This window comes from Mobula hypostoma, chromosome 5 (assembly GCF_963921235.1).
Source record: "Mobula hypostoma chromosome 5, sMobHyp1.1, whole genome shotgun sequence".
Classification (NCBI taxonomy): Eukaryota; Metazoa; Chordata; class Chondrichthyes; order Myliobatiformes; family Myliobatidae; genus Mobula; species Mobula hypostoma.
The window spans coordinates 103,775,763-103,798,728 of record NC_086101.1 but is presented as its reverse complement, the minus strand read 5'-3'; the positions used below and the strand labels follow the sequence as shown (position 1 = coordinate 103,798,728).

Below are 22,966 nucleotides of genomic sequence, written 5' to 3'. Positions count from 1 at the left end.
GAAAATTCTCTGTGGGGAAAATGGCAAAGGTCTGCAGAGAGCAGGCATCAAACTGTACTCCCTCCACGGAGTCTATATCACTGCTCTGTGCTGTATAAACATCTAACCATGGGAAGATCTCAACCTGTTCATCCAATAGTGCAGTATAGCAACAGGCCATCCAGCCCATGAGATCAATGGCAAATTACACTCATGCTACTTTCCTGCAGATAACTGACACCCCTCTATGCCCTGTATTCTACATGCCCATCTAAATTAAATTTAATGCCATGATCGTGTCTGCTCCCTAAATTTCCCCGGCAGCCCACTCCAGGCACCAATAACTAACCAAATGTATAGGACATTGCAGCATCGTACATCCTTCAGCCCACAAAGGTGTGCTGATCTTTTAACTTATTCCAAGGTCAATCTAACCATTCCCTCCAACATGACCCTCCATTTTTCTATCATCCATATGCCTATCTAAGAGTCTCTTGAATGTATCTGCCTCTACCACCGCCAATGGGAGCGCATTCCACACACCCACAACAGTGTAAAGTACCTCTGACATCCGCCCTAATACTTTCCTCCAATCACTTTAAAATTATGCTCATATTAGCCCTTAATGCCCCTGTCTCACACATCCTTTAAAGTCCACCCCCCCCAACTTAAAGTCATGGTCTCTAGTATTTGATATCTACCTATTTATTCATTGAGAGAGTGCTGAATAGGCTCTTTGAGCTGTGCTGCCCAACAATTCCCTGATTTAACCCCAGACTAACCACAGGACAATTTACAATGACCAATTAACCAATTAGCATCTTTGGACTGTCGAAGGAAACTAGAGCACCCAGAAAAAACCTACACTTTCACAGGGAGAATGTACTACTCCTTACGGACAGCGGTGGGAATTGAAGCTGGTTGGTGGTACTGTAAAGTGTCATACTAAGGACTACGGTATCATGCTGTCCCACCTAGGGAAAAGCTTCTGACTTTCTCTTTTATTAACCTGTATCAGGTCTTCCCCCTCAGTCTCTGACACTCCGGAGAAACCAGCCCAAATTTATCCAACCTCTCCTTGCTCTAATTCAGGCAGCATCCTGGTGAATGTCCTCTGCATCCTCTCCAGAGCTTCCACATCCTTCCTGCAATGAGGTGACCTGAGTGGCACATAATTCTCCATATGCAGCCCAATCCAAAGTTAAAGGAGAACTAATCCATGCTTGTTGGCCAAAGGAAAGGAGCTGGTCAGCACACAACTTGAGTAGTCAGTGGAATTAAATCAACATGCTCTTACCAGCAGGACCAGCTCGTTACTGGCAGTGTTGTACACGATGGAGTGTGCTCCAACAGCCTTCTTGAAATCCTTGTGGGCATTCTCATTTGCGCAGCTGTAAGAGTAACCAGACTGGATGGGCAGTGAAGTTCAAAAACAAAAATATCCCATTCCTCAGCATCACTCCAGATCTACAAGACCATAACTCTAAAACATAGGAGCAGAATTAAGCCATATGGCCCATTGAGTCTGTTGCTCCACTGCATCATGGCTGATCTATTATCCCTCAACACCATTCACCTGCTTTTTCCCCAGAACCCGCGACACCCTAACTAATCAAGAGCCCACCAACATCCCCTTTAAATATACCCAATGAGTTGGCCTCCACAGCCATCAGTGGCAATGAATTCCATAGATTCATTGAAAAGAAATACCTCTCATCTGTTCTAAAGGGATGCCCTTGCATTGTGAGGTTGTGCCCCCGATCCTAAAATCCCAATATAGGAAACGTCCTCTCCATGTCCATTCTGTCCCTGGGCCTTTCAATATTCAAAAGTTTCAAGTATTCACCTTGTGAAACTCCACCATAGAACCTGAAGCTCTACCCTAATTGCTTTGAAAGGTAGCAAGATGATAGGAGAGGTAAAACAAAATTGGTTTAACACCCCTTTATGTCAGCCCATGTATCAGGGTCCTACTGCAAGGTCTCAACCCGAATGTCCATTTCCCTCCACAGATTCTGCCTAACTTGTGTTCCTTAGTTTGATTGTGCAGAGATAGAGACACTGGGGTGAAATAGCAGTTTTAGAGCTTCCCAGTCACCCAGGAAACCAACACTAGCTACAGCAACATATTACCTTCCCATAGTTCAAAGGCCAACACACCATTAGCCCTATGGTTGAGCTTATTACAGTGTGGTAAAATCACAGGAACAAGCTCACCCAGGAGGCTAACAGTACAGTGGCCACTGTTATAGTGTGGGAAAATCACCACGACCAATTTTAAATGAACTTAATGAACTACAGATTTCATGATCTTCTGAAGGACTTGACGGACTTAACTCTCAAGCAAACAGGTATGGCACCTTTAAGCAGACGAAGGTTCATAGCCATGGACGGAAGTGAGGTGGGGAGTCCAAGTCAGGCTGAAACACAGAAGAATGAGAACCCCTCAACCCAGCATCTTGTTACTAAGTGTGTAGTCACTGGAGAACAAAATTGAGGGCATTTTTGCTTTATGAAATGTAAATGAGAAATGTGTTTTATGCTTTACTGAAACATGGTTTACTCCCAGCATGCCAGATATAGCGTTCAGACCAGAAGGCTTCTTGATGCACAGGATGAGGTGAACTGCTAACTTGGAAAAGACAAATGGTGGAAGCGTGTTTCATGATAAGCACTCTGTAGTGCTCCGATGTGGCAGTTTTGTTGAACTCACGTTCCTGCAACCTTGAACCCCTAATGATCAAATGCCGTCCATTCTATTTATAAAGAGTACTCTGGGATCCTGACTTTAGTTTACGTACCACCAGTGTCCGACTATAATCAAGCACTTGAGATACTGCATGATGCTGTCACCAAACAAGAAACAGTCCATCCCAATGCATTTCATGTAATGAAGGGGATTTCAACCAGGCTTCTTGAAAGGACTGCCCAATTACCATCAGCATATAACCTGTAGCACCAAAGGTTCCAACAGACTACACCACTGTTATACTAAGATAAGGAACACCCAGACCACATTTCAGGAAAGCTGATCACTTGGCTGTCCTTCTCCTACCTGCATACAGGCAGAGGCCAAAGAGCAAAGTCCCAGCGATTAGGACAATAAAGAGGTGGTCGCAGGAGGCTGTAGAGTGGCTACAGGATCGCTTTGAGTCGGTAGATTGGGCCGTGTTCAAGGACTCAATTGTGGATCTGAATGAATACAACACGGATGTCAAGGACTTTATAGAAACTGTTATAGACGAGTGTGTTCCCACAAAATCTTTCAGAATCTTCCTCAACCAGAAGCCCTGGATGAACCATGAGATCGGCAATCTTTTGAGGGCCAGATAAGAAGCAATCAAGTCTGGCAACCAAGTTAGAGATGTCCAGGTACAATCTCTAGAAAGCCACCTCACAGGCAAAATGGCAATACCGAACTAAGCTTAATCAATTGTGGCAGGGCTCGAATACTATCACCTCTTAGAAAGTGAAATCAAGCGACATAGGTGACAACTAGGCTTCACTTCCAGGTGAGCTTAATGCCTTCTGTGCTCGCTTGGACCATCAAAATATGAAGGAAACGTCATGAACTCCCACATCCCCCGCTGATCCTGTGATTTCAATCTCTGAGATGTGCGAGCATCCTTCAGGAGGATGAACCTATGGAAAGGATCCAGCCCGGATGGGGTAACCTGGCTGGATACTAAAGACCCATACAGATCAACTGGCTGGAGTGTTCACTGAGATCTTTAACCTTTTGTTTTGCCAGTCTGAGGTACCCGCAGGCTTCACTTACAGTTGAAGTCAGAAGTTTACATGCACCTTAGCCAAATACATTTAAACTCAGTTTTTCACAGTTCCTGACATTTAATCCTGGAAAACATTCCCTGTCTTAGGTCAGTTAGGATCACTATTTTAAGAATGTGAAATGTCAGAATAGTAGAGAGAATGATTTATTTCAGCTTTTATTTCTTTCATCACTTTCCCAGTGGGTCAGAAGTTTACATACACTTTGTCAGTATTTGGTAGCATTGACTTTAAATTGTTTAACTTGGGTCAAACATTTTGGATAGTCTTCCACAAGCTTCTCACAGTAAGTTGCTGGAATTTCGTTCCGTTCCTCCAGACAGAACTGGTGTAACTGAGTCAGGTTTGTAGGCCTCCTTGCTCGCACATGCTTTTTCAGTTCTGCCCACAAATTTTCTATCGGATTGAGGTCAGAAAATGATGTCAAGTCTGGTTCATCCTTGGGAACAATTTTCAAACGCCTGAAGGTACCATGTTCATCTGTACAAACAATAGTACGGAAGTATAAACACCATAGCACTACGCAACCATCATACTGCTCAGGAAGGAGACGCATCGTCTCCAAGAGATGAATGTACTTTGGCACGAAAAGTGCAAATCAATCCCAGAAGAACAGCAAAGGACCTTGTAAAGATGCTGGAGGAAACAGGTAGACAAGTATCTATGTCCACAGAAAAATGAGTCCTATATCGACATAACCTGAAAGGCTGCTCAGCAAGGAAGAAGCCACTGCTCCAAAACTGCCATAAAAAAGCCAGACTACAGTTTGCAAGTGCACATGGGGACAAAGATAAGCGGGAGGAGAAGACGGCGGCGTGATGCAGCTTGCGCGGCCACTCCGGTGGTGATGTCTGTTATCTGTCAAGTAGGGTGCCGTGCACAATCCTGATTTGATGGAAACAGATGTGAGAGCACGGAGGAACATCTGGTGAAACTTCTGAAATGCCTGCTTCACTGCTGCTGCTACTGTGTGATCCAGAATCTCCGGAGGGGAAGGCCCCGAGTCCTCGGCTTTGCTTGTTGCTCAGCGGCCGGGGCGGGGTTGAAGTGCCTGGCGGTGGATGGTGCTCGGTGTTGGAGGGCTGGGTGGAGGCTTGAAGTTTTCGGATGGACTCAAGAATTGGCTGCGGTCAGGTACTTCCAATGCATCGGCAAGTTTGTGGCGCTTGGGGGTTCATAGCAGGGTGAGTTTCTCCTTTCTACCGTCCGCGTGAGATGATGGGGCTATTGGGACTTGAGACTTTTTTTTTAACCGTGCCTACAGTCTGCTCTTTATCAAATTACGGTATTGATTTGCAGTGTTGTAACTATATGTTATAATTATGTGGTTTTGTCAGTTTTAGTTTTGGTTTGTCCTGCGTTTCTGTGATATCTTTCTGGAGGAACATTGTATCATTTTTTAATGCATGCATTTCTAAATGACAATAAACAAGGACTGAGTGTCCTCATAATCTAATCTAATCTAATATTACTTTTTGGAGAAATGTCCTCTGCTCTGATGAAACAAAAATTGAACTGTTGGGCCATAATGACCGTCGTTATGTTTGGAGGAAAAAGGGTAAGCCGAAGAACACCATCCCAACCGTGAAGCATGGGGGTGCTTTGCTGCAGGAGGGACTGGTGCACTTCACAAAATAGATGGCATCATGAGGAAGGAAAATTATGTGGATATACTGAAGCAACATCTCAAGACATCAGCCAGGAAGTTAAAGCTCCGTCACAAATGGGTCTTCCAAATGGACAATGACCCCAAGCATACCTCCAAAGTTGAGGCAAAATTGCTTAAGGACAACAAAGTCAAGGTATTGGAGTGGACATCACCTAAATCCCACAGAAAGTTTGTGGGCAGAACTGAAAAAGTGTGTGCGAGCAAGGAGGCTTACAAACCTGACTCAGTTACACCAGTTCTGTCTGGAGGAATGGAACAAAATTCCAGCAGCTTACTGTGAGAAGGCTACCCAAAACATTTGACCCAAGTTAAACAATTTAAAGGCAATGCAACCAAATACTAACAAAGTGTATGTAAACTTCTGACCCACTGGGAAAGTGATGAAAGAAATAAAAGCTGAAATAAATCATTCTCTCTATTATTCTGACATTTCACATTCTTAAAATAATGTAGTGATCCTAACTGACCTAAGACAGGGAATGTTTTCTAGGATTAGATGTCAGGAACTGTGAAAAACTGAGTTTAAATGTATTTGGCCAAGGTGCCTGTAAACTTCTGACTTCACTGTATACCAGTGCCCAAGAAGAATGGTAACCTGCCTCAGTGACTATCATCCAGTATCAACTGTATCAGTGATGAAATGTTTGGTGAAGTTGGTGATGAAACATTAATTCCTGCCTGAGAAGTGACTTGGATCTGCTCCAATTTTCCTACACATGTAACAGATCAATAGCAGGTGCCTTCCCATTGGCTCTTCTCTCAACGCTGGAATATCTGGATAGCAAAGTTGCATACATCTTTATTGACTACAGCTCGGCATCAACTTCACCATCCCCTCAAAACTAATCAATAAGCTTCAAGACCTTGGCCTCAAAACCTCCTTATGCAATTGGACCCTTTATTTCCTCACTTGCAGACCCCAGTCAGTTTAGATTGCAACATCTCCTCCACAATTTCCATCAGAAGTGCACCACAAGGCTCTGTGCCATATTCAAGTTTGCTGACGACACCACTGTTGCTGGCCTAATCAAAGGTGGTGGTGACTCAGTGTACACGAGGGAGATTGAAAATTTGGCTGAGTGGTGTCACAACAACCTCTCCCTCAAAGTCAGCAAGACCAAGGAGCTGATTACTGACTTTATGAGGAGGAAACCAGAGGTCCATGAGCCAGTCCTCAAAGGATGACAAGTGGAGAGGGCCACCAACTTTACATTCTTCGGTGTTATTATTTTGGAGGACCTGCCCACCACACATGTGCAATACTGCAGCACATCTACTTCCTTATGAATTTGCCAAGGTTTGGCATGACACCTAAAACATTGACAAATTTCTATAGATGTGTGGTGGAGAGTATGTTAACTGGCTGCATCACAGCCTGGTATGGAAACACCAAAGCCCTTGAACAGAAATCCTACAAAAGGTAGTGGATATGGCCCAGTCCATCACAGGGAAAGCCCTCCGCACCATTGAGCACATCTACGTGGAGCACTGTCACAGGAAAGCAGCACCCATCATTGGGAAACACTAACACCCAGGACATGCTCTCTCTCTTTCTGCTACCATAATGAAGGTGGTATATATAGGAGACTCAGGACTCACACCACCTGGTTCAGGAAGTTATTACCCCTCAACCATCAGGTTCTTGAACCAAAATGGATGACTTCACTTGTCCCATCACTGTTCCCACAACCCAAGGACTCATTTTCCAGGACTCTTCATCTCATGTTCTTGATATCAATTGTTTATTTATTATCATTTCTTTTTGAATTTGCAGTTTGTCATCATTTGCATACTGGTTGTATGCCCACTTGGTGCAGTCTTTCATTGATTCTATACGGTTAATGGATTTTTTGAATATAATTGCAAGAAAATGAATCTCAGGGTTGTACAAAGGTGACACACATATAGTTTGATAATGAATTTAATTTGAACTTTGATGACTGGTTGGACAGACTGCCAGGTCTCCTCCTGTTCCTACTTCTCATCAATCTATTCCAAACAATGGCACAGTCACCTTAAGGAGATACCCAGGAACACAGCGTATTTCCTACCCAGCCCAAAACAAGGATCTTGTGCAGATAAGGACCAAATTGAAAAGTAATTTCTCACTGCTTTCACAGTAATACAGCTTAAAGAAATGCAGAGCTAAATATCTCACAGTTCTTTCTGCTATGGGGATAGACAGTTAAATATCTCACAGATCTTTCTGCTATGGGGATAGAGTTAAATATCTCACACTGTTCTTTCTGCTATGGGGATAGACAAAGCATGACAGGACAGAAACGGGCCCTTTGGCTCATCTAGTCTGTAGCAACATGCTTTTCTGCTGCTCCCATCTACCTGCAATTGGATCATACCCAATCATATCCACCCGTCAATATGCCTCTACAACGTCTTTTAAATTTTGCAATTAAACCACATCCACCACTTCCCATGCCGGCAAGAGATGTTTTGAATTTTCAAACAAAACTCACGCTTCTTTGAGATCATCTGGCACAGGAATGGTGTGTTTGTAGAACAGGTTCTTGGTGGCAGTCTTGTTGGGATTGACCGGGCGAAGTCTCTCCATCGTGACTATTTCATTGTAAGTGGCATCACAGGCGGCATACTCTATGACATAAAACTGGAAAATAAACAGGAATCCTCAGCAAAACTCATGTTAGATTGGAGAGAGTGTTTATGTAAGATTTTGAGCTAATTACAATAGGTCTACACATGTTCTCATTCCTCTCTTTTTCCCCATTTAAGCTTTTGGTTTACATTCCCTTTTGAGGAAGTTAACAGGAAAGGTGATGAAAGCAAGGCAGTGGATGTTGTCTACATGGATTTTAGTAAGGCATTTGACAAGGTCCTGCATGGGAGATTGGTCATGAAGGTTGACACACTGCACTCAAGATGAGGTAACAAATTGGATTAGACATCGACTTTGTGGAAGAAGGAGAGTGGTAGATGATTTCCTCTCTGAATGGAGGCACGTGATTAGTGGAATGCCACAGGGATTGGTGCTGGGTCGGTAGTGTTGGTTATCTATGTCAACAACCTAAATGATAATGTGGTTAAGTGGATCAGTAAATTTACGGATGACACCAAGACTGGCGGTGTAGTGGACAGCGAGGAAGCTAACAAGGCTTGCAGTGGGATCTGGACCAGCTGCAAAAAAATGGGCTGAAAAATGGTAGATGTACCATAAGACATAGGAGCAGAATTAGGCCATTTAGCCCATCAAATCTGCTCTGCCATTTCATCACAGCTGATCCAATTTTCTTCTCAGCCCTGACCAATCAAAAACCTATCAGCCGCTGCCTCAAATATACATAAAGACTTGGCCTCCACAGCTACCTGCAGCAAAGAATCACAGATTCACTACTCTTTGGCTAAAGAAATTCCTTATCTTTGTTCTAAAAGGATACCCCTGTTCTGAGGTGGTGTCCTCTGGTCCTAGACTCTTACCATAGGAAGAATCCTTTCCACATCCACAATCAAGGCCTTTCACCATTTGATAGGTTTCAATGAGGCCACCCTTTATTCTTCTGAATTCTAGTGAATACAGGCCCGGAGCCAAACACTCTTCATATGACAAGCCATTCAATCCTAGAATCATTTTCATAAACCTCTTTTGAACCCTCTCCAGTTTCAGCACATCGTTTCTAAGGTAAGGGGCCAAAAACTGATCACAATACTTCACCACGAGTGCTTTATAAAGTTTCAACATTACATCCTTGCTTTTATATTCTAGTCCTCCTGAAATTAATATTAACATCACATTTTCCTTCCTCACCACAGACTCAACCTGCAAACTTACCTTTAGGGAATCCTGCGTAAGGACTCCCAATCCAGAATAGCAGATTCCCTGGTAAGTTCAATCACAAGCTGCTCTAAAGAGCCATCTTGTAGGCATTTTACATTCTTCCTCCTGTAATTCAGCACCATCTTGATTTTCCCAATCTACCTGCATACTGAAATGCCCAATGACTATTGTAATATTGCCCTTTTGGCATGCATTTTCTCTCGTTGTAATTTGCAGACCACATCCTTACTATCCTTTACCCTTGCAGTTCCTTAGCTCTATCCACAATGATTCAAAACCTTCCAACCCTATGACACCTCTTTCTAATGATCTGATTTTTTTTTAAACAACAGAGCAACACCACCCCTTCTGCCTTCCTGCCTGTCCTTTCGATAAAATGTGTATCCTTGGACATTAAGCTCCCAACTATAATCTTCTTTCAGTTATGATTCAGCGATGCCTACATCATACCTGTCAATCTGTAACTGTGCTGCAAGTTCATCTACCTTATCCTGTATACTGCATGCAAATATAATACTTTGAGTCTTGAATTCACCCTTTTCGATTTTGTCTGCCCTTCATGTTGATTGTAATTCTACCCTGTTGTCAGCCTCTCCTCACTATAACATTGCCCCTGTTTGTAAACTACCTACTTCATCTTCAGCACTGTCATCTGCCTGTGGAATTCAGAGTGTGAAGTGTTCTACGGTAGGACCAATGAGGGTAGGTCTGATGCAGTGAATGGTAGGGCATTGTGGAATGTGGTAGAACAGTGGGATCTGGGAATACTGGCCCATAATTTGTTGAAAGTAGCACCACTGGCAGATAGGGTTGTGAACAGCTTTTGGTACATTGGCCTTCATAAATCAAAGTATTGAGTATAGGAGATGGAATGTTATGTTGAAGTTGTACAAGACACTGGTGAGGCCTATTTTGGTGTATTGTATGCAGTTTTGGTCACCTATCTGTAGGAATAATGTAAATAAGAAAATTTACAAAGATGTTGCTGAGTCTGGAGCACCTGAGTTATATGGGAAGACTGAATAGGTTATGACTTTATTCCTTGGAATGTAGAAGATTAAGGGGAGATTTGATAGAGGTATACAAAATTATGAGGGGGATAGATAGGGTAAGTGCAAGCAGGCTTTTTCCAGAGGTTGGGTGGGACTACAATCAGGGGTCATGAGAATGTGGAATGAGCTGCCAGCACAAGTGGTGCATGCAAGCTCAATTTGAATGTTTAAGAGAAGTTTGGGTGTAAGGGTATGGAGGTTTATGGTCCTGGTGCAGATCAATGGGAGAAGGCAGTTTAAATGGTTTTGACACCAACTGGATTGGGCCTAAAGGCCTGTTTCTGTTCTGTACTTTTCTATAACTCTCAGAAGAAGACATATGGCACAGTGCTGAATTAGAGGGGTTGAGAACGGCTCCTTCGGCAGTGAAATCTAGGCACTGAGCAATTCGCCGGAGGCTGGGCCTGGGTCCTAGTTCAAGGTTCAGACAACTTAAATGCTGTCTGGATAGTCTCGGGGCTTCTCTCTCCATGACACTAGGCTGTAAGACTGCCCCCGGCTGCTGGGCTTAGTGTCTGTGAACTTTGCAGCGATTTACTCTGCTAATATGATGAACTGAATACCAAGGCTTTGGGCTCCAGGAATTTGGATCCAAGGTACAATTTAGTTTGGAATGCTGTAGTTGTTGCTCGCTTCTATTGTTTATGATTATTTTGTATTTCGCCCCTCTTTCTTTGCGGGCACTGGGGGTTTTGGTCTCCTTTTGTTTAATTGGGTTCTTTTAGGTTCCTTGTTTTGTGACTGCCTGTAAGTAATCAAATCTCCAGGTAGTATCATTTATACTTTCTTTGTTAATAAATGCACTTGAAGTTTTGAAATTCCCTATTCTCGACTCAGTCCTCAGTCGCTGACTATAGGATAATACAGTACGGGAAAAAGCCCCATGGCCAGATTGACTTAGTGGCGCTAATGCTCCACGCCAGCCTCTTCACACCTCTAGTCCTTTCGATCCCAACAATAATCTTCCACAAGTGTGCTCACATCTTCCCATTAAATAGTCATCATTCCTTAATGAAAAGGTTACAAATAATCAATATATGCTCATTCCACACCTCTATGATTGGAGATCTAGTCTTATGAGTTAGGGCTTTTCTCTTTGGAATGCAGGATGAGAGGTGACTTGATGGAGGTGTACAAGACAATAAGATACATAGATAGTTAGAGTGGATATCTGGAAGCTCATTTCCAGAACAGAAATGGCATAATTTCTGAATGGAAAGAGTTAAGTTTTTTTTTAAAAAATAAGAGTTGTGGGTGCATGGAACGGGTGGTGGTAAAGGCCGATACATTTGAGGGACTTCTTTTGTACATGTGCAAAAGAAAAATGGAGGGATATGTAGGAGGAAAAGGTTAGATGATCTTTGAGTAGATTAACTGATCGCCAGAACATTGTAGGCCTAAGGGCCTGTACTGTGCTGTACAGTTCTATGTCCTATGATCATATAGAGACAGGAGTTCTGAACACTGACCATTGTTAAAACCAGTGGATATGGGAAATGAAGGAGTTAAATCTGAAGGTAGGTTGCCTGTATAATGTACATTTTTGATTAAACCTAGCAAGTTGATGCACAACTTCACAAATTTATTTACTTTATATTATTGAACAAATGGATCACTTGGACAACACACACAAAATGCTGGGATCTTTATGAAGGGCCTCAGCCCAAAACATTGACTATTTATTCCTCTATAGATGCTGCATGACCTGCTGAGTTCCTCCACCACTGTGTTTGTGTTGCTCTGGATTTCAGAACCTTGCCCTTAAAAAAACATTCAGGAGAGTATGTGCTTTGGTTGAAAGTCAGTGCAAATAAAACCCCTATTGACATCAATGGATCTGGGGTTGAGAGGGTAACAGCTGCAAGTTCCTCGGCATAAACATCACTGAAGCTCTCACATGGTCTGTACATACCGGCTGAGTGGTGAAAAAGGCACGACAGCACCTCTTTCACCTCAGACGGTTGAAGTAGTTTGGTATGGGCCCCCAGATTCTAAGAACTTTCTACAGGGGCACAACTGAGAGCATCCTGACTGGCTGCATCACTGCCTGGTATGGGAATTCTACTTCCCTCAATCACAGGGCTCTGCAGAGAATGGTGTGGACAGATGTGAACTTCCCACTATTCAGGACATTTAGAAAGACAGGTGTGTAAAAAGGGCCCGAAGGATCACTGGGAACCCGAGTCACCCCAACTACAAACTGCTTCAGTTGCTACCATCTGGGAAACAGTACTGCAGAATAAAAAGCAGGACCAACAGGCTCTGGGACAGCTTCTTCCACCAGGCCATCAGACTGCTTAATTCATGCTGACACAACTGTATTTCTATGTTATATTGACTATCCTGTTGTACATAATATTATAAATTACTATAATTGCACATTTAGATGGAGACGTAATGTAAAGATTTGTACTCCTCACGTATATTAACTATGAAAGGAAGCTAGCAAAGAGGATACTCAAAGCTTTTTCAAGTATATAAAGAGTAAAAGACAGGTGAGAGTAGATATAGGATCGATAGAAAATGATGCTGGAGAAATTGTAATGGGAGATAAGGAGATGGCAGAGGAACTGAACGAGTAATTTGCATCAGTCTTCACTGAGGAAGACATCAGCAGTATACCGGACACTCAAGGATGGCAGGGAAGAGAAGTGTGCGCAGTCACAATTACGACAGAGAAAGTAGTCAGGAAGCTGAATAGGCTAAAGGTAGATAAATCTCCTGGACCAGATGGAATGCACCCTGGTGTTCTGAAGGAAGTAGCTGTGGAGATTGCGGAGGCATTAGCGATGATCTTTCAAAAGTCGATAGATTCTGGCATGGTTCCGGAAAACTGGAAGATTGCAAATGTCACTCCGCTATTTAAGAAGCGGGCAAGGAAGCAAAAAGGAAATTATAGACCTGTTAGCTTGACATCGGTGCTTGGGAAGTTGTTGGAGTCGATTGTCAAGGATGAGGTTACAGAGTACCTGGAGGCATATGACAAGATAGGCGGAACTCAGCATTGATTCCTTAAAGGAAAATCCTGCCTGACAAACCTATTACAATCTTTTGAGGAAATTACCAGTAGGCTAGACAAGGGAGATGCAGTGGATATTGTATATTTGGATTTTCAGAAGGCCTTTGACAAGGTGCCACACATGAGGCTACTTAACAAGATAAGAGCGCGTGGAATTACGGGAAAGTTACATACGTGGATAGAGCGTTGGCTGATTGGCAGGAAACAGAGAGTGGGAAAAAAGGGATCCTATTCTGGTTGGCTGCCGGTTACCAGTGGTGTTCCACAGGGGTCCGTGTTGGGGCCGCTTCTTTTTACATTGTACATCAACGATTTGGATTATGGAATAGATGGCTTTGTGGCTAAGTTTGCTGACGATACGAAGATAGGTGGAGGGGCCGGTAATGCTGAGGAAACGGAGAGTCTGCAGAGAGACGTGGATAGATTGGAAGAATGGGCAGAGAAGTGCAAATGAAGTACAATGTTGGAAAGTGTATGGTTATGCACTTTGGCAGAAAAAATAAACGGGCAGACCATTATTTAAATGGGGAAAGAATTCAAAGTTCTGAGATGCAACCGGACTTAGGAGTCCTCGTACAGGATACCCTTAAAGTTAACCTCCAGGTTGAGTCAGTAGTGAAGAAGGCGAATGCAATGTTGGCATTCATTTCTAGAGGAATAGAGTATAGGAGCAGGGATGTGATGTTGAGGCTCTATAAGGCGCTGGTGAGACCTCACTTGGAGTACTGTGGGCAGTTTTGGTCTCCTTATTTAAGAAAGGATGTGCTGACGTTGGAGAAGGTACAGAGAAGATTCACTAGAATGATTCCGGGAATGAGAGGGTTAACATATGAGGAACGTTTGTCCGCTCTTGGACTGTATTCCTTGGAGTTTAGAAGAATGAGGGGAGACCTCAGAAACATTTCGAATGTTAAAAGGCATGGACAGAGTGGATGTGGCAAAGTTGTTTCCCATGATGGGGGAGTCTAGTACGAGAGGGCATGACTTAAGGATTGAAGGGCGCCCATTCAGAACAGAAATGTGAAGACATTTTTTTAGTCAGAGGGTGGTGAATCTATGGAATTTGTTGCCAAGGGCAGCAGTGGAGGCCAAGTCATTGGGTGTATTTAAGGCAGAAATTGATAGGTATCTGAGTAGCCAGGGCATCAAAGGTTATGGTGAGAAGGCAGGGGAGTGGGACTAAATAGGAGAATGGATCAGCTCATGATAAAATGGCGGAGCAGACTCAATGGTGCGAATGGCCTTCTTCTGCTCCTTTGTCTTATGGTCTTATATGAAGGATGTAAGTAATAAAGTCAATTCAATTCAATGTCAGGTTTTATGATCCAGACAGACCAAAGCCAGGGTCTGGACAGTAAGCGTACACTTAAAGCACATTACAGTCAAACTGGATTGGCCATTTGCAGGCATGTAACAAGATTTTCAAAGCACTCATTAAATTGTATAATTGAGGATCTGGTACTTAATACTTCACGGATTCTTATTGCCTGCAATTCCCTACAATCGTTAATTTGGTGATTCTACCTGCAATGTTTGCTTCCCCAAAGAAAACAAGTTTGGTTTTCTTTTGGGTAGCATAGTCGGATGTTGATGACTGTGATGCAAGGTTCCTCAGAAGTCAAGAATGAGGCATTAAAACTTGCTGCTTACAATAGTTTTATTAAGTGTTATAAGAATTAATGAAATGAGGGGAAAGCAAGAGCGCAGAGATCAAAAGAGCAAGGAGTACAGTGGCAGAAGAAAGAATGCGATTTGGTCTTCTTATACCAGACCACTAATTCCATAGATAACAGTGAACCAATAAGATAACCCTATTCAAGCAATGCAATACCCACCATTGACACTAAAAATACACAAAGGCATCTGCAATCATACAAACACTGAACTATAACATGTATACAGGAACATACAGTAGTTTGTGAACCCTTTCCAGCACCTGGCTTTCTGCATTACGGATCTTAATCCAAATCACAGTAACAGACAAACACAATCTGCCTAAACTAACAACACAAACAATTGTACTTGTTCTTGTCAATGTTGAGTAAACCATTTAAACAATCAGTCTAGGTTAAAAAAAAGTATGTGAACCTCTGGGGTAATGCCTTCTACAAAAGCTATTATTTGGAGTCAGGTGTTCCTATCAATGAGGTTGGAGGAACACACACAAAATGAACTCAGCAGGCCAGGCAGCATCAATGGAAACAAAGTACAGTCAATATTTTGGGCAGGACTGGAGAGAGAAAAAGACGAGGAGGAGATTTAAAAGGTGGGGGAGGGGAGAGATAAACACAAGGTGATAGGTGAAACCAGGAAGGGGAGGGATGAAGTAAAAGATGGGAAGTTGGTGGAAGAGACAAGGCTGGAAAAAGGGGAGTCTGATGGGAGAGAACAGAAGGCCATGGAAGCAAGAAAAGAAGGGAGACCAGAGAAGCGATGGGCAGGCAAGGAGATAGATGAGAGGGGGAAAAGGGGATGGGGAATGGTGGGGGGGGCGGGGGGCATTGATGGAAGTTCGAGAAATCGCTGTTCATGCTATCAGGTCAGAGGCTACCCAGAAGGAATATAAGGTGTTGTTCCTCCAACCTGAATGTGGCCTTACTGCGACAGTAGAGGAGGTCATAGATTGACATATCGAAATGGGAATGGTAAGTGGAATTAAAATGTGTGGCCACTCAGAGATCCCACTTCTTCTGGTGGACAGAGTGTAGGCAATCAGTGAAACAGTCTCCCGATCTATGTCAGGTCTCACCGATGTACAGCAGGCCACACCGGAAGCGCGGCGATATGGTCTCCCAATTTGTGTTGGGTCTCACTGACAAACAGAAGGCCACACAATTCCCTCGTCCGTTTGTCCCTTCCCGCTAATCTCCCTCCTGGCACTTATCCTTGCAAGTGGAACAAGTGCTACACCTGTCCCTGCACCACCTCCCTCACTACCAATCAGGGCTAAACAGTCCTTCCAGGTGAGGCAACACTTCACCTGGGGTCATATAACGCGTCCAGTGCTCCCGGCATGGCCTCCCACCAGAAGAAGCAGGATCTCCCAGTGGGCACAAATTTTAATTCCACTTTCAATGGCCTCCTCTACTGCTGCAATGAGGCCATTCAGGTTGGAGGAACAACCCCTTATATTCCAGCTGGGTACCCTCCAACCTGATGGCATGAACATCGATTTCTCAAACTTCTGGTCATGCCACCCACCCATCACCATTCCTCACCCCCTTTTCCCTCTCACCTTATCTTACCTTATTTGCCCATTGCCTCCCTCAGGTGGTCCTCCTTCCTCTTCTTGCTTCCATGGCTTTCTGTTCTCTCCTATCAGACTCCTCCTTCTCCAGCCCTGTATCTCTTCCAACTTCCCAACGCTTTACTTCACTCCCTCCCCTCCCGATTTCACCTATCACCTTGTGTTTCCCTCTCCCCTCCCCCACCTTTTAAATCTACTCCCATCTTTTTTTCTCCAGTCCTGCCAAAGGGTCTCAGCCCGAAACTTCGACTGAACTTTTCTCCATAGATGCTGTCTGGCCTGCTGAGTCCTCCAGCATTTTGTGTGTGTTGCTTGGATTTCCAGCATCTGCAGATTTTCTCTTGTTTGTAATGAGATGGGAGGTGTGGGCTGTAGAGGTGCCCTGCCCTATAAAAAAGACACACGAAGTCAGGTTACTGACAGAGCCTGCTCTTCTCAAGAAAGGTCTGTTTATATGCACCACATCTCAACAAAACAACTTTCAGAGAACCTTAGAATAAGAATTATAGAGGTGCATAAAGCTGGAAAAGGCTACAAAAGCACTTTCAAAGACCCGGATGTTCATCAGTCCACAGTAATTGTCCGCAAATGGAAGAAATTCAGTACTGTTGCTCCTCTCCTTAGGAGTGGGCATCCATCAAAGATTATACCAAGAGCACAACGTGCAATGCTGAAGGAGATGAAAAAGAACTGAAGGGTAACAGCAAAAGACCTGCAGACATCTCTAGAATTTACTAAATCTCTGTTCATGTGTCCATTATAAGAAAAACACTGAACAAGAAGGGTGTTCATGGAAGGACACCACAGAGGAAACCTCTGCTCTCCAAAAAAACATTGTTGCCTGTCTCAAGTTTGCAAAAGACAACCTCTTTCACAACATTTCTGGGACAATGTTTTGTGGACAGATAAGACAAAAATTTAACTTTCTGGCAGAAATGTACACTGCTATGTTTGGAGGAAAAAGGGCATTGCACACAAACACCAAACCTCATCCCAACTGTGAAGACTGGTGGAAGGAGCATAGTAGTTTGGGGCTGCTTTGCTGCCTCAGGGCCTGGACAGCTTGCAATAGTTCAGGGAACAATGTTTTCAAAATTGTATCAAGACATTTTACAGGAGAATGTCAAGGTAGCAATCCATCACCTGAAGCTTAATAGAAGTTGGATAATGCAACAAGACAATGATCCAAAGCGTAAAAGTAAATCAACATTAGAATGGTTTAAAAAGAAAATTCATGTTTTGGAATGACCAAGTCAGACTCCAGACCTCAACCCAATTGAGATCTTGTGGCATGGCCCACAAGGTATCCCAGAAATATTGATGAACTGAAACAGTTTTGGATGGAGGAATGATCTAAAATTTCTCCTTGCCATTGGGCAAGTCTGATTAGCAGCTACAGGAATTATTTGGAGGAGGTTCTACCATTTATTAAATATATGGGTTCACATACGTTTTCCAGCCTAGACTGTGTTCGAACCAGGTAATTGCAAAGGGTTCACAAACTTTCTCTTGGAACTGTATAAAGATACAAACAAGCAAATGAAAGTAAAACTACAAGGAAAATAGCAATTCTACAAACCAATCCAACACATACTTACATCTCCTTTCATCATCCGGACCCTGGCCAGCCACCATCCACAGGGCTCATGTTCATTAGCTCTCGAATATACCTAGGACATTGACAAAAAAATCATGTGGTGATCTTGGGACAGGGCTGTTTTGGAAAAACTGAATCTCATCATTCCAACAAAGCACTTAGACAATAGACAATAGGTGCAGGAATAGGCCATTCGGCCCTTCAAGCCAGCTAGCCATTCATTGTGAATCATCCACAATCAGTACCCCGTTCCTGCCTTCTCCCCATATCCCTCGACTCCGCTATCATTAAGAGCTCTAACTCTTTCTTGAAAGCATCCAGAGAATTGGCCTCCACTGCCTTCTGAGGCACAGCATTCCACAGATCCACAACTCTCAGGGTGAAAAAGTTTTTCCTTAACTGCATTCTAAATGACCTACCCCTTATTCTCAAATTGTGGCCTCTGGTTCTGGACTCCCCCATCATCGGGAACATGTTTCCTGCCACTCCTCATCACAAGGCCCACGACATAACGAGAAGCTGCCAGCTGACTCGTGAAGATAGATTTTCAACAATCACTCAGTTTTCTCTACGAATTGGAGGCCCATTTCTTCCCCCTCCGCTACTAAGGGACCACTGTGGACTAAAGCGACCTTGAAATCGTCCACCTCCACGTCACTTGAGCAAGAAAGTGAGAACAGCTAGTCAGGATGTCAGTATAGTGCAACCTAAAAGATTTGGCTTATTCATGTTGAATGCAAGTTGTGTCACAAAGTGGCCAATATCGCCAGTGTAACTCTACTCCTTGAGGTTCATTCTTTGGGCTATAGGAGCAAAGCAATAAGCTGACACCAAAGCTGCAAATTTATGTATTGGATTATGGCACAAATGGTGCGCATCAGAACACATGGGAAGACCATAACCAGATTGCAAAGTGGAAATCAATAAATCAAGGTCAATTATAGAGATATATATAGCTCACCCAGAGCAAAGCAAGTTCCCCTCAATAAGAACACAATGGTGACCAATCCAGTGAATAGCACCGGATCAATTGTGAGAATGCAGCAGGCTGATTGATCGCTCAGTGAATCGGTTGGGCCTTCTAGGAGCAGAAGGACCCTCTCTTTTTACGTGGGCTTTTAAGTGCACACGTTTTTCATCTAAGCAGGTCCAGTTTGTCACTCCACACTGCAAGTTGCCCTTGGCTAACATGACTCAGTAAAAATGTTTAATTATATTGTTCTGTTGTCATTCTTGCTCCATGCATATGTGTTACGTTCCAAAGGAAACATGACACATTTTTAACCAAATGCCACGTACTGTAATGAGTGATGGTACACTGTCTTCTCTGCCATGGTTACATAGCATAACTACAGGCAAGGAACATTATAGATGTCCAGTACAGTAGGCACCTAGCTTTACACTCACTGTTGTATTGCAAAAGCTCCCTGGCATATGTGGAAAGATACTGCAATTCAGGTTTTTCCCTTCAGCCTCCCAGTTTCAGATTTCAACATTTTCAAATTCAAAGTAAATTTATCAAAGTACATGTACATCACCATATACTACCTTGAGTTTCATTTTCTTGCAGGCATTCACAGTATAACAAAGGAATAGAACAGAATCAATGAGGCAGCGTAGCAGTTAGCACGACCCAAAGGCAGAGTTCGATGGTTTAAATGTACTGATGAGGTGTCCATGATATTATCGAGAAGGGATGGCTGATTTTAAACTTATCATGGGATAAAATACAATTTAACATTAATAATGGAAACTATAAAGGGTGCAGAGGAGATTTACAAGGATGTTGCCTGGATTGGGGAGTATGCCTTACAAGAATAGGTTGAATGAACTTAAGTCTTTTTTTCCTTGGACCGACGGAGGACGAGAGGTGACTTGATAGAGGTGAAAAAGGTAGTGTGAGGCAATAATCGTGTGGATAGTCAGAGCCTTTTTCCCAGGGCTGAAATGGCTAACACAAGAGGGCACAGTTTTAAAGTGCTTGGAAGTAGGTACAGAGGAGATGTCAGGGGTAAGGTTTTTTTTTTAAAAATGCAGAAGACTGGTGAGTGTGTGGAATGGGCTGCCGGCAACAGAGTTGGAGGTGGATACAATAGGATCTTTTAAGAGGCTCCTGGATAGGTACATGGAGCTTAGGAAAAAAAGAGGGATATGGGTAACCCTAGGTAATTTCTAAAGCAAATACATGTTCGGCACAGCATTGTGTGCTGTAGGTTTTCTATGTTTTTAATTCCAGTGCCTGCTGTAAGTTTGCATGTTCACCGTGACCACGCAGGCTTTCTCCGGGGGTTCTGTTTTCTTTCCAGTTTAAAGACATACAAGTTGGTAGATTAATTGGTCATTGTAAATAGGTGGGACGCTGGGTGGCACAGCTTGTAGGGCCAAAAGGGCGTGATCCGCACTCTCTACAATAAGATAAAAATAAACGACAAAGACCAACAAGCAACCGATGTGCAAAAGACAAGCATTACAAATACAAAAAGAGTAATAATAAATACTGAGAACACGAGTTGTCGAGTCCCTGAAAGTGAGTCCATAGATTTGTGTTCAGTGTTGGGATGAGTGATGTTATCCAAGCTGGTTGAGGAATCTGATTGTTGTTGGGTAATAACTGTTCCTGAACCTGGTGGTGTGGCACCCAAGGCAGTGCTTCCTTCCCAATAACAGCAGTGAAATAAGTATGACCTGGATGGTGGTGATAGGGGGATGGGGATGGGGGAAGAGACGTCCTTAATTAATGCTAGATGCTGCTCTCTTGTGGCAGCACTTCTTGTAGATGTGCTCATTGGTGGGAAGAGCTTTCCCTGGGATCGGCTGCACTGTAGGTCTTTTCTGTTCTTCGGCACTGGTGTTTCAATACCACACCATGAAGCAACAACTGGATAGGTTCCTGTCAATTCTCCTGGAAAGACTCAGCACATCCTCCAGCTTCTAAAGGAAAAACCAATCTGGAACAGAGCAGCACCGGGTACAGCCACCTCCTCACCTTCAGCACCGAGTTCCTTGTGCCTCGTGGAGTTTGCCTGTTCTCCCAGACCACATAGGGTTCCCCGAGTCCTCTGGTTTCCACATTAAATTACTCCAAGTATGTAAGTGAGTACAGGTGTCCCCCGCTTTTCGAACGTTCGCTTTACGAAACCTTACTGCTACGAAAGACCTACATTAGTTCCCTGTTTTCGCTTTCAGAAAGTGTTTTCACTTATGAAAAAAAAAGTAGTGCGCGATAAAAGGCATCTCGTGCCCTGAGCAGCCGCTCTCCCCAGGAACGGCATTCTAGCCAGCATTGCTTAAACACGTGCCTGTGAGCAGCCGTTTGCAAGATGAGTTCTATGGTATCGGAAAAGCCTAAAAGAGCTTGTGAGGGTGTTACACTTAGCGTAAAACTGGACATAACTAAGCATTTCGATCGTGGTGAACGAAGTACGGACGAAGTGAGTTTGGCTTGTGGAAGCTGACAAACATGATGTTGAAGAGGTTTTGGCATCCCATCACCAAGAACTGACAGATTAAGATTTTCGCTGCAATGATAAAGTACGACTTTAATTTTGGAAGGGTACGTAGGTTTAGGGGATATTTGCAAGATGGCTTGAGTCCTTACAAAGAACTGTATGATAGAAAAATGCACGAGGCTCAGCAGTCAATCAAGCCTTACACATCAGTCACAGTAGACGACAAACCTCGACCTTCGACATCGAGGCAGGCAGTCACAGGAGAAGATGAGCTGCCTGCCCTAATGGAAACAAGACGACGACGAGATGACACCCCAGTGTCCCACCACCTCAACACCCAGCCGCAGACAGATACCGATTTGCGGAGAATGCAGCAGTAGCCCGGAGGCACACAGCACATCTTTAAGAAAAAAGCCGAAATAAACCATAAGACCATAAAACCATAAGACAAAGGAGCAGAAGTAGGCCATTCGGCCCATCGAGTCTGCTCCGCCATTTTATCATGAGCTGATCCATTCTCCTATTTAGTCCCACTCCCCCGCCTTCTCACCATAACCTTTGATGCCCTGGCTACTCAGATACCTATCAATCTCTGCCTTAAATACACCCAATGACTTGGCCTCCACTGCTGCCCATGGCAACAAATTCCATAGATTCACCACCCTCTGACTAAAAAAATGTCTTCGCATTTCTGTTCTGAATGGGCGCTCTTCAATCCTTAAGTCATGCCCTCTCGTACTAGACTCCCTCATCATGGGAAACAACTTTGCCACATCCACTCTGTCCATGCCTTTCAACATTCGAAATGTTTCTATGAGGTCTCCCCTCATTCTTCTAAACTCCAAGGAATACAGTCCAAGAGCGGACAAATGTTCCTCATATGTTAACCCTCTCATTCCTGGAATCATTCTAGTGAATCTTCTCTGTACCCTCTCCAACGTCAGCACATCCTTTCTTAAATAAGGAGACCAAAACTGCCCACAGTACTCCAAGTGAGGTCTCACCAGCGCTTTATAGAGCCTCAACATCACATCCCTGCTCCTATACTCTATTCCTCTAGAAATGAATGCCAACATTGCATTCGCTTTCTTCACCACTGACTCAACCTGGAGGTTAACCTTAAGGGTATCCTGTACGTGGACTCCCAAGTCCCGTTGCATCTTAGAACTTTGAATTCTTTCTCTATTTAAATAATAGTCTGCCCATTTATTTCTTCTGCCAAAGTGCATAACCATACACTTTCCAACATTGTACTTCATTTGCCACTTCTCTGCCCAAGCTTCCAATCTATTCAAGTCTCTCTGCAGACTCTCCATTTCCTCAGCACTATCGGCCCCTCCACCTATCTTCATATCGT

At 43.6% G+C, this 22,966-nt stretch overlaps 1 protein-coding gene across 2 annotated transcripts in view; it reads right to left on the bottom strand.

The window, feature by feature from the left end:
• LOC134346874 (RNA-binding protein FXR1-like) overlaps positions 1 to 22,966 on the bottom strand; it is a 197,300-nt gene that overhangs the window by 43,370 nt on the left and 130,964 nt on the right. For both annotated transcript variants that reach the window (XM_063048682.1, XM_063048681.1), the window contains exons 4-6: positions 18,162 to 18,233; positions 7,912 to 8,060; positions 1,277 to 1,370 (exon numbers count right to left, since the gene is read on the bottom strand). In XM_063048682.1, the coding sequence (XP_062904752.1) occupies positions 1,277 to 1,370; positions 7,912 to 8,060; positions 18,162 to 18,233 (315 nt within the window). The remainder of the gene's footprint in view (positions 1 to 1,276; positions 1,371 to 7,911; positions 8,061 to 18,161; positions 18,234 to 22,966) is intronic.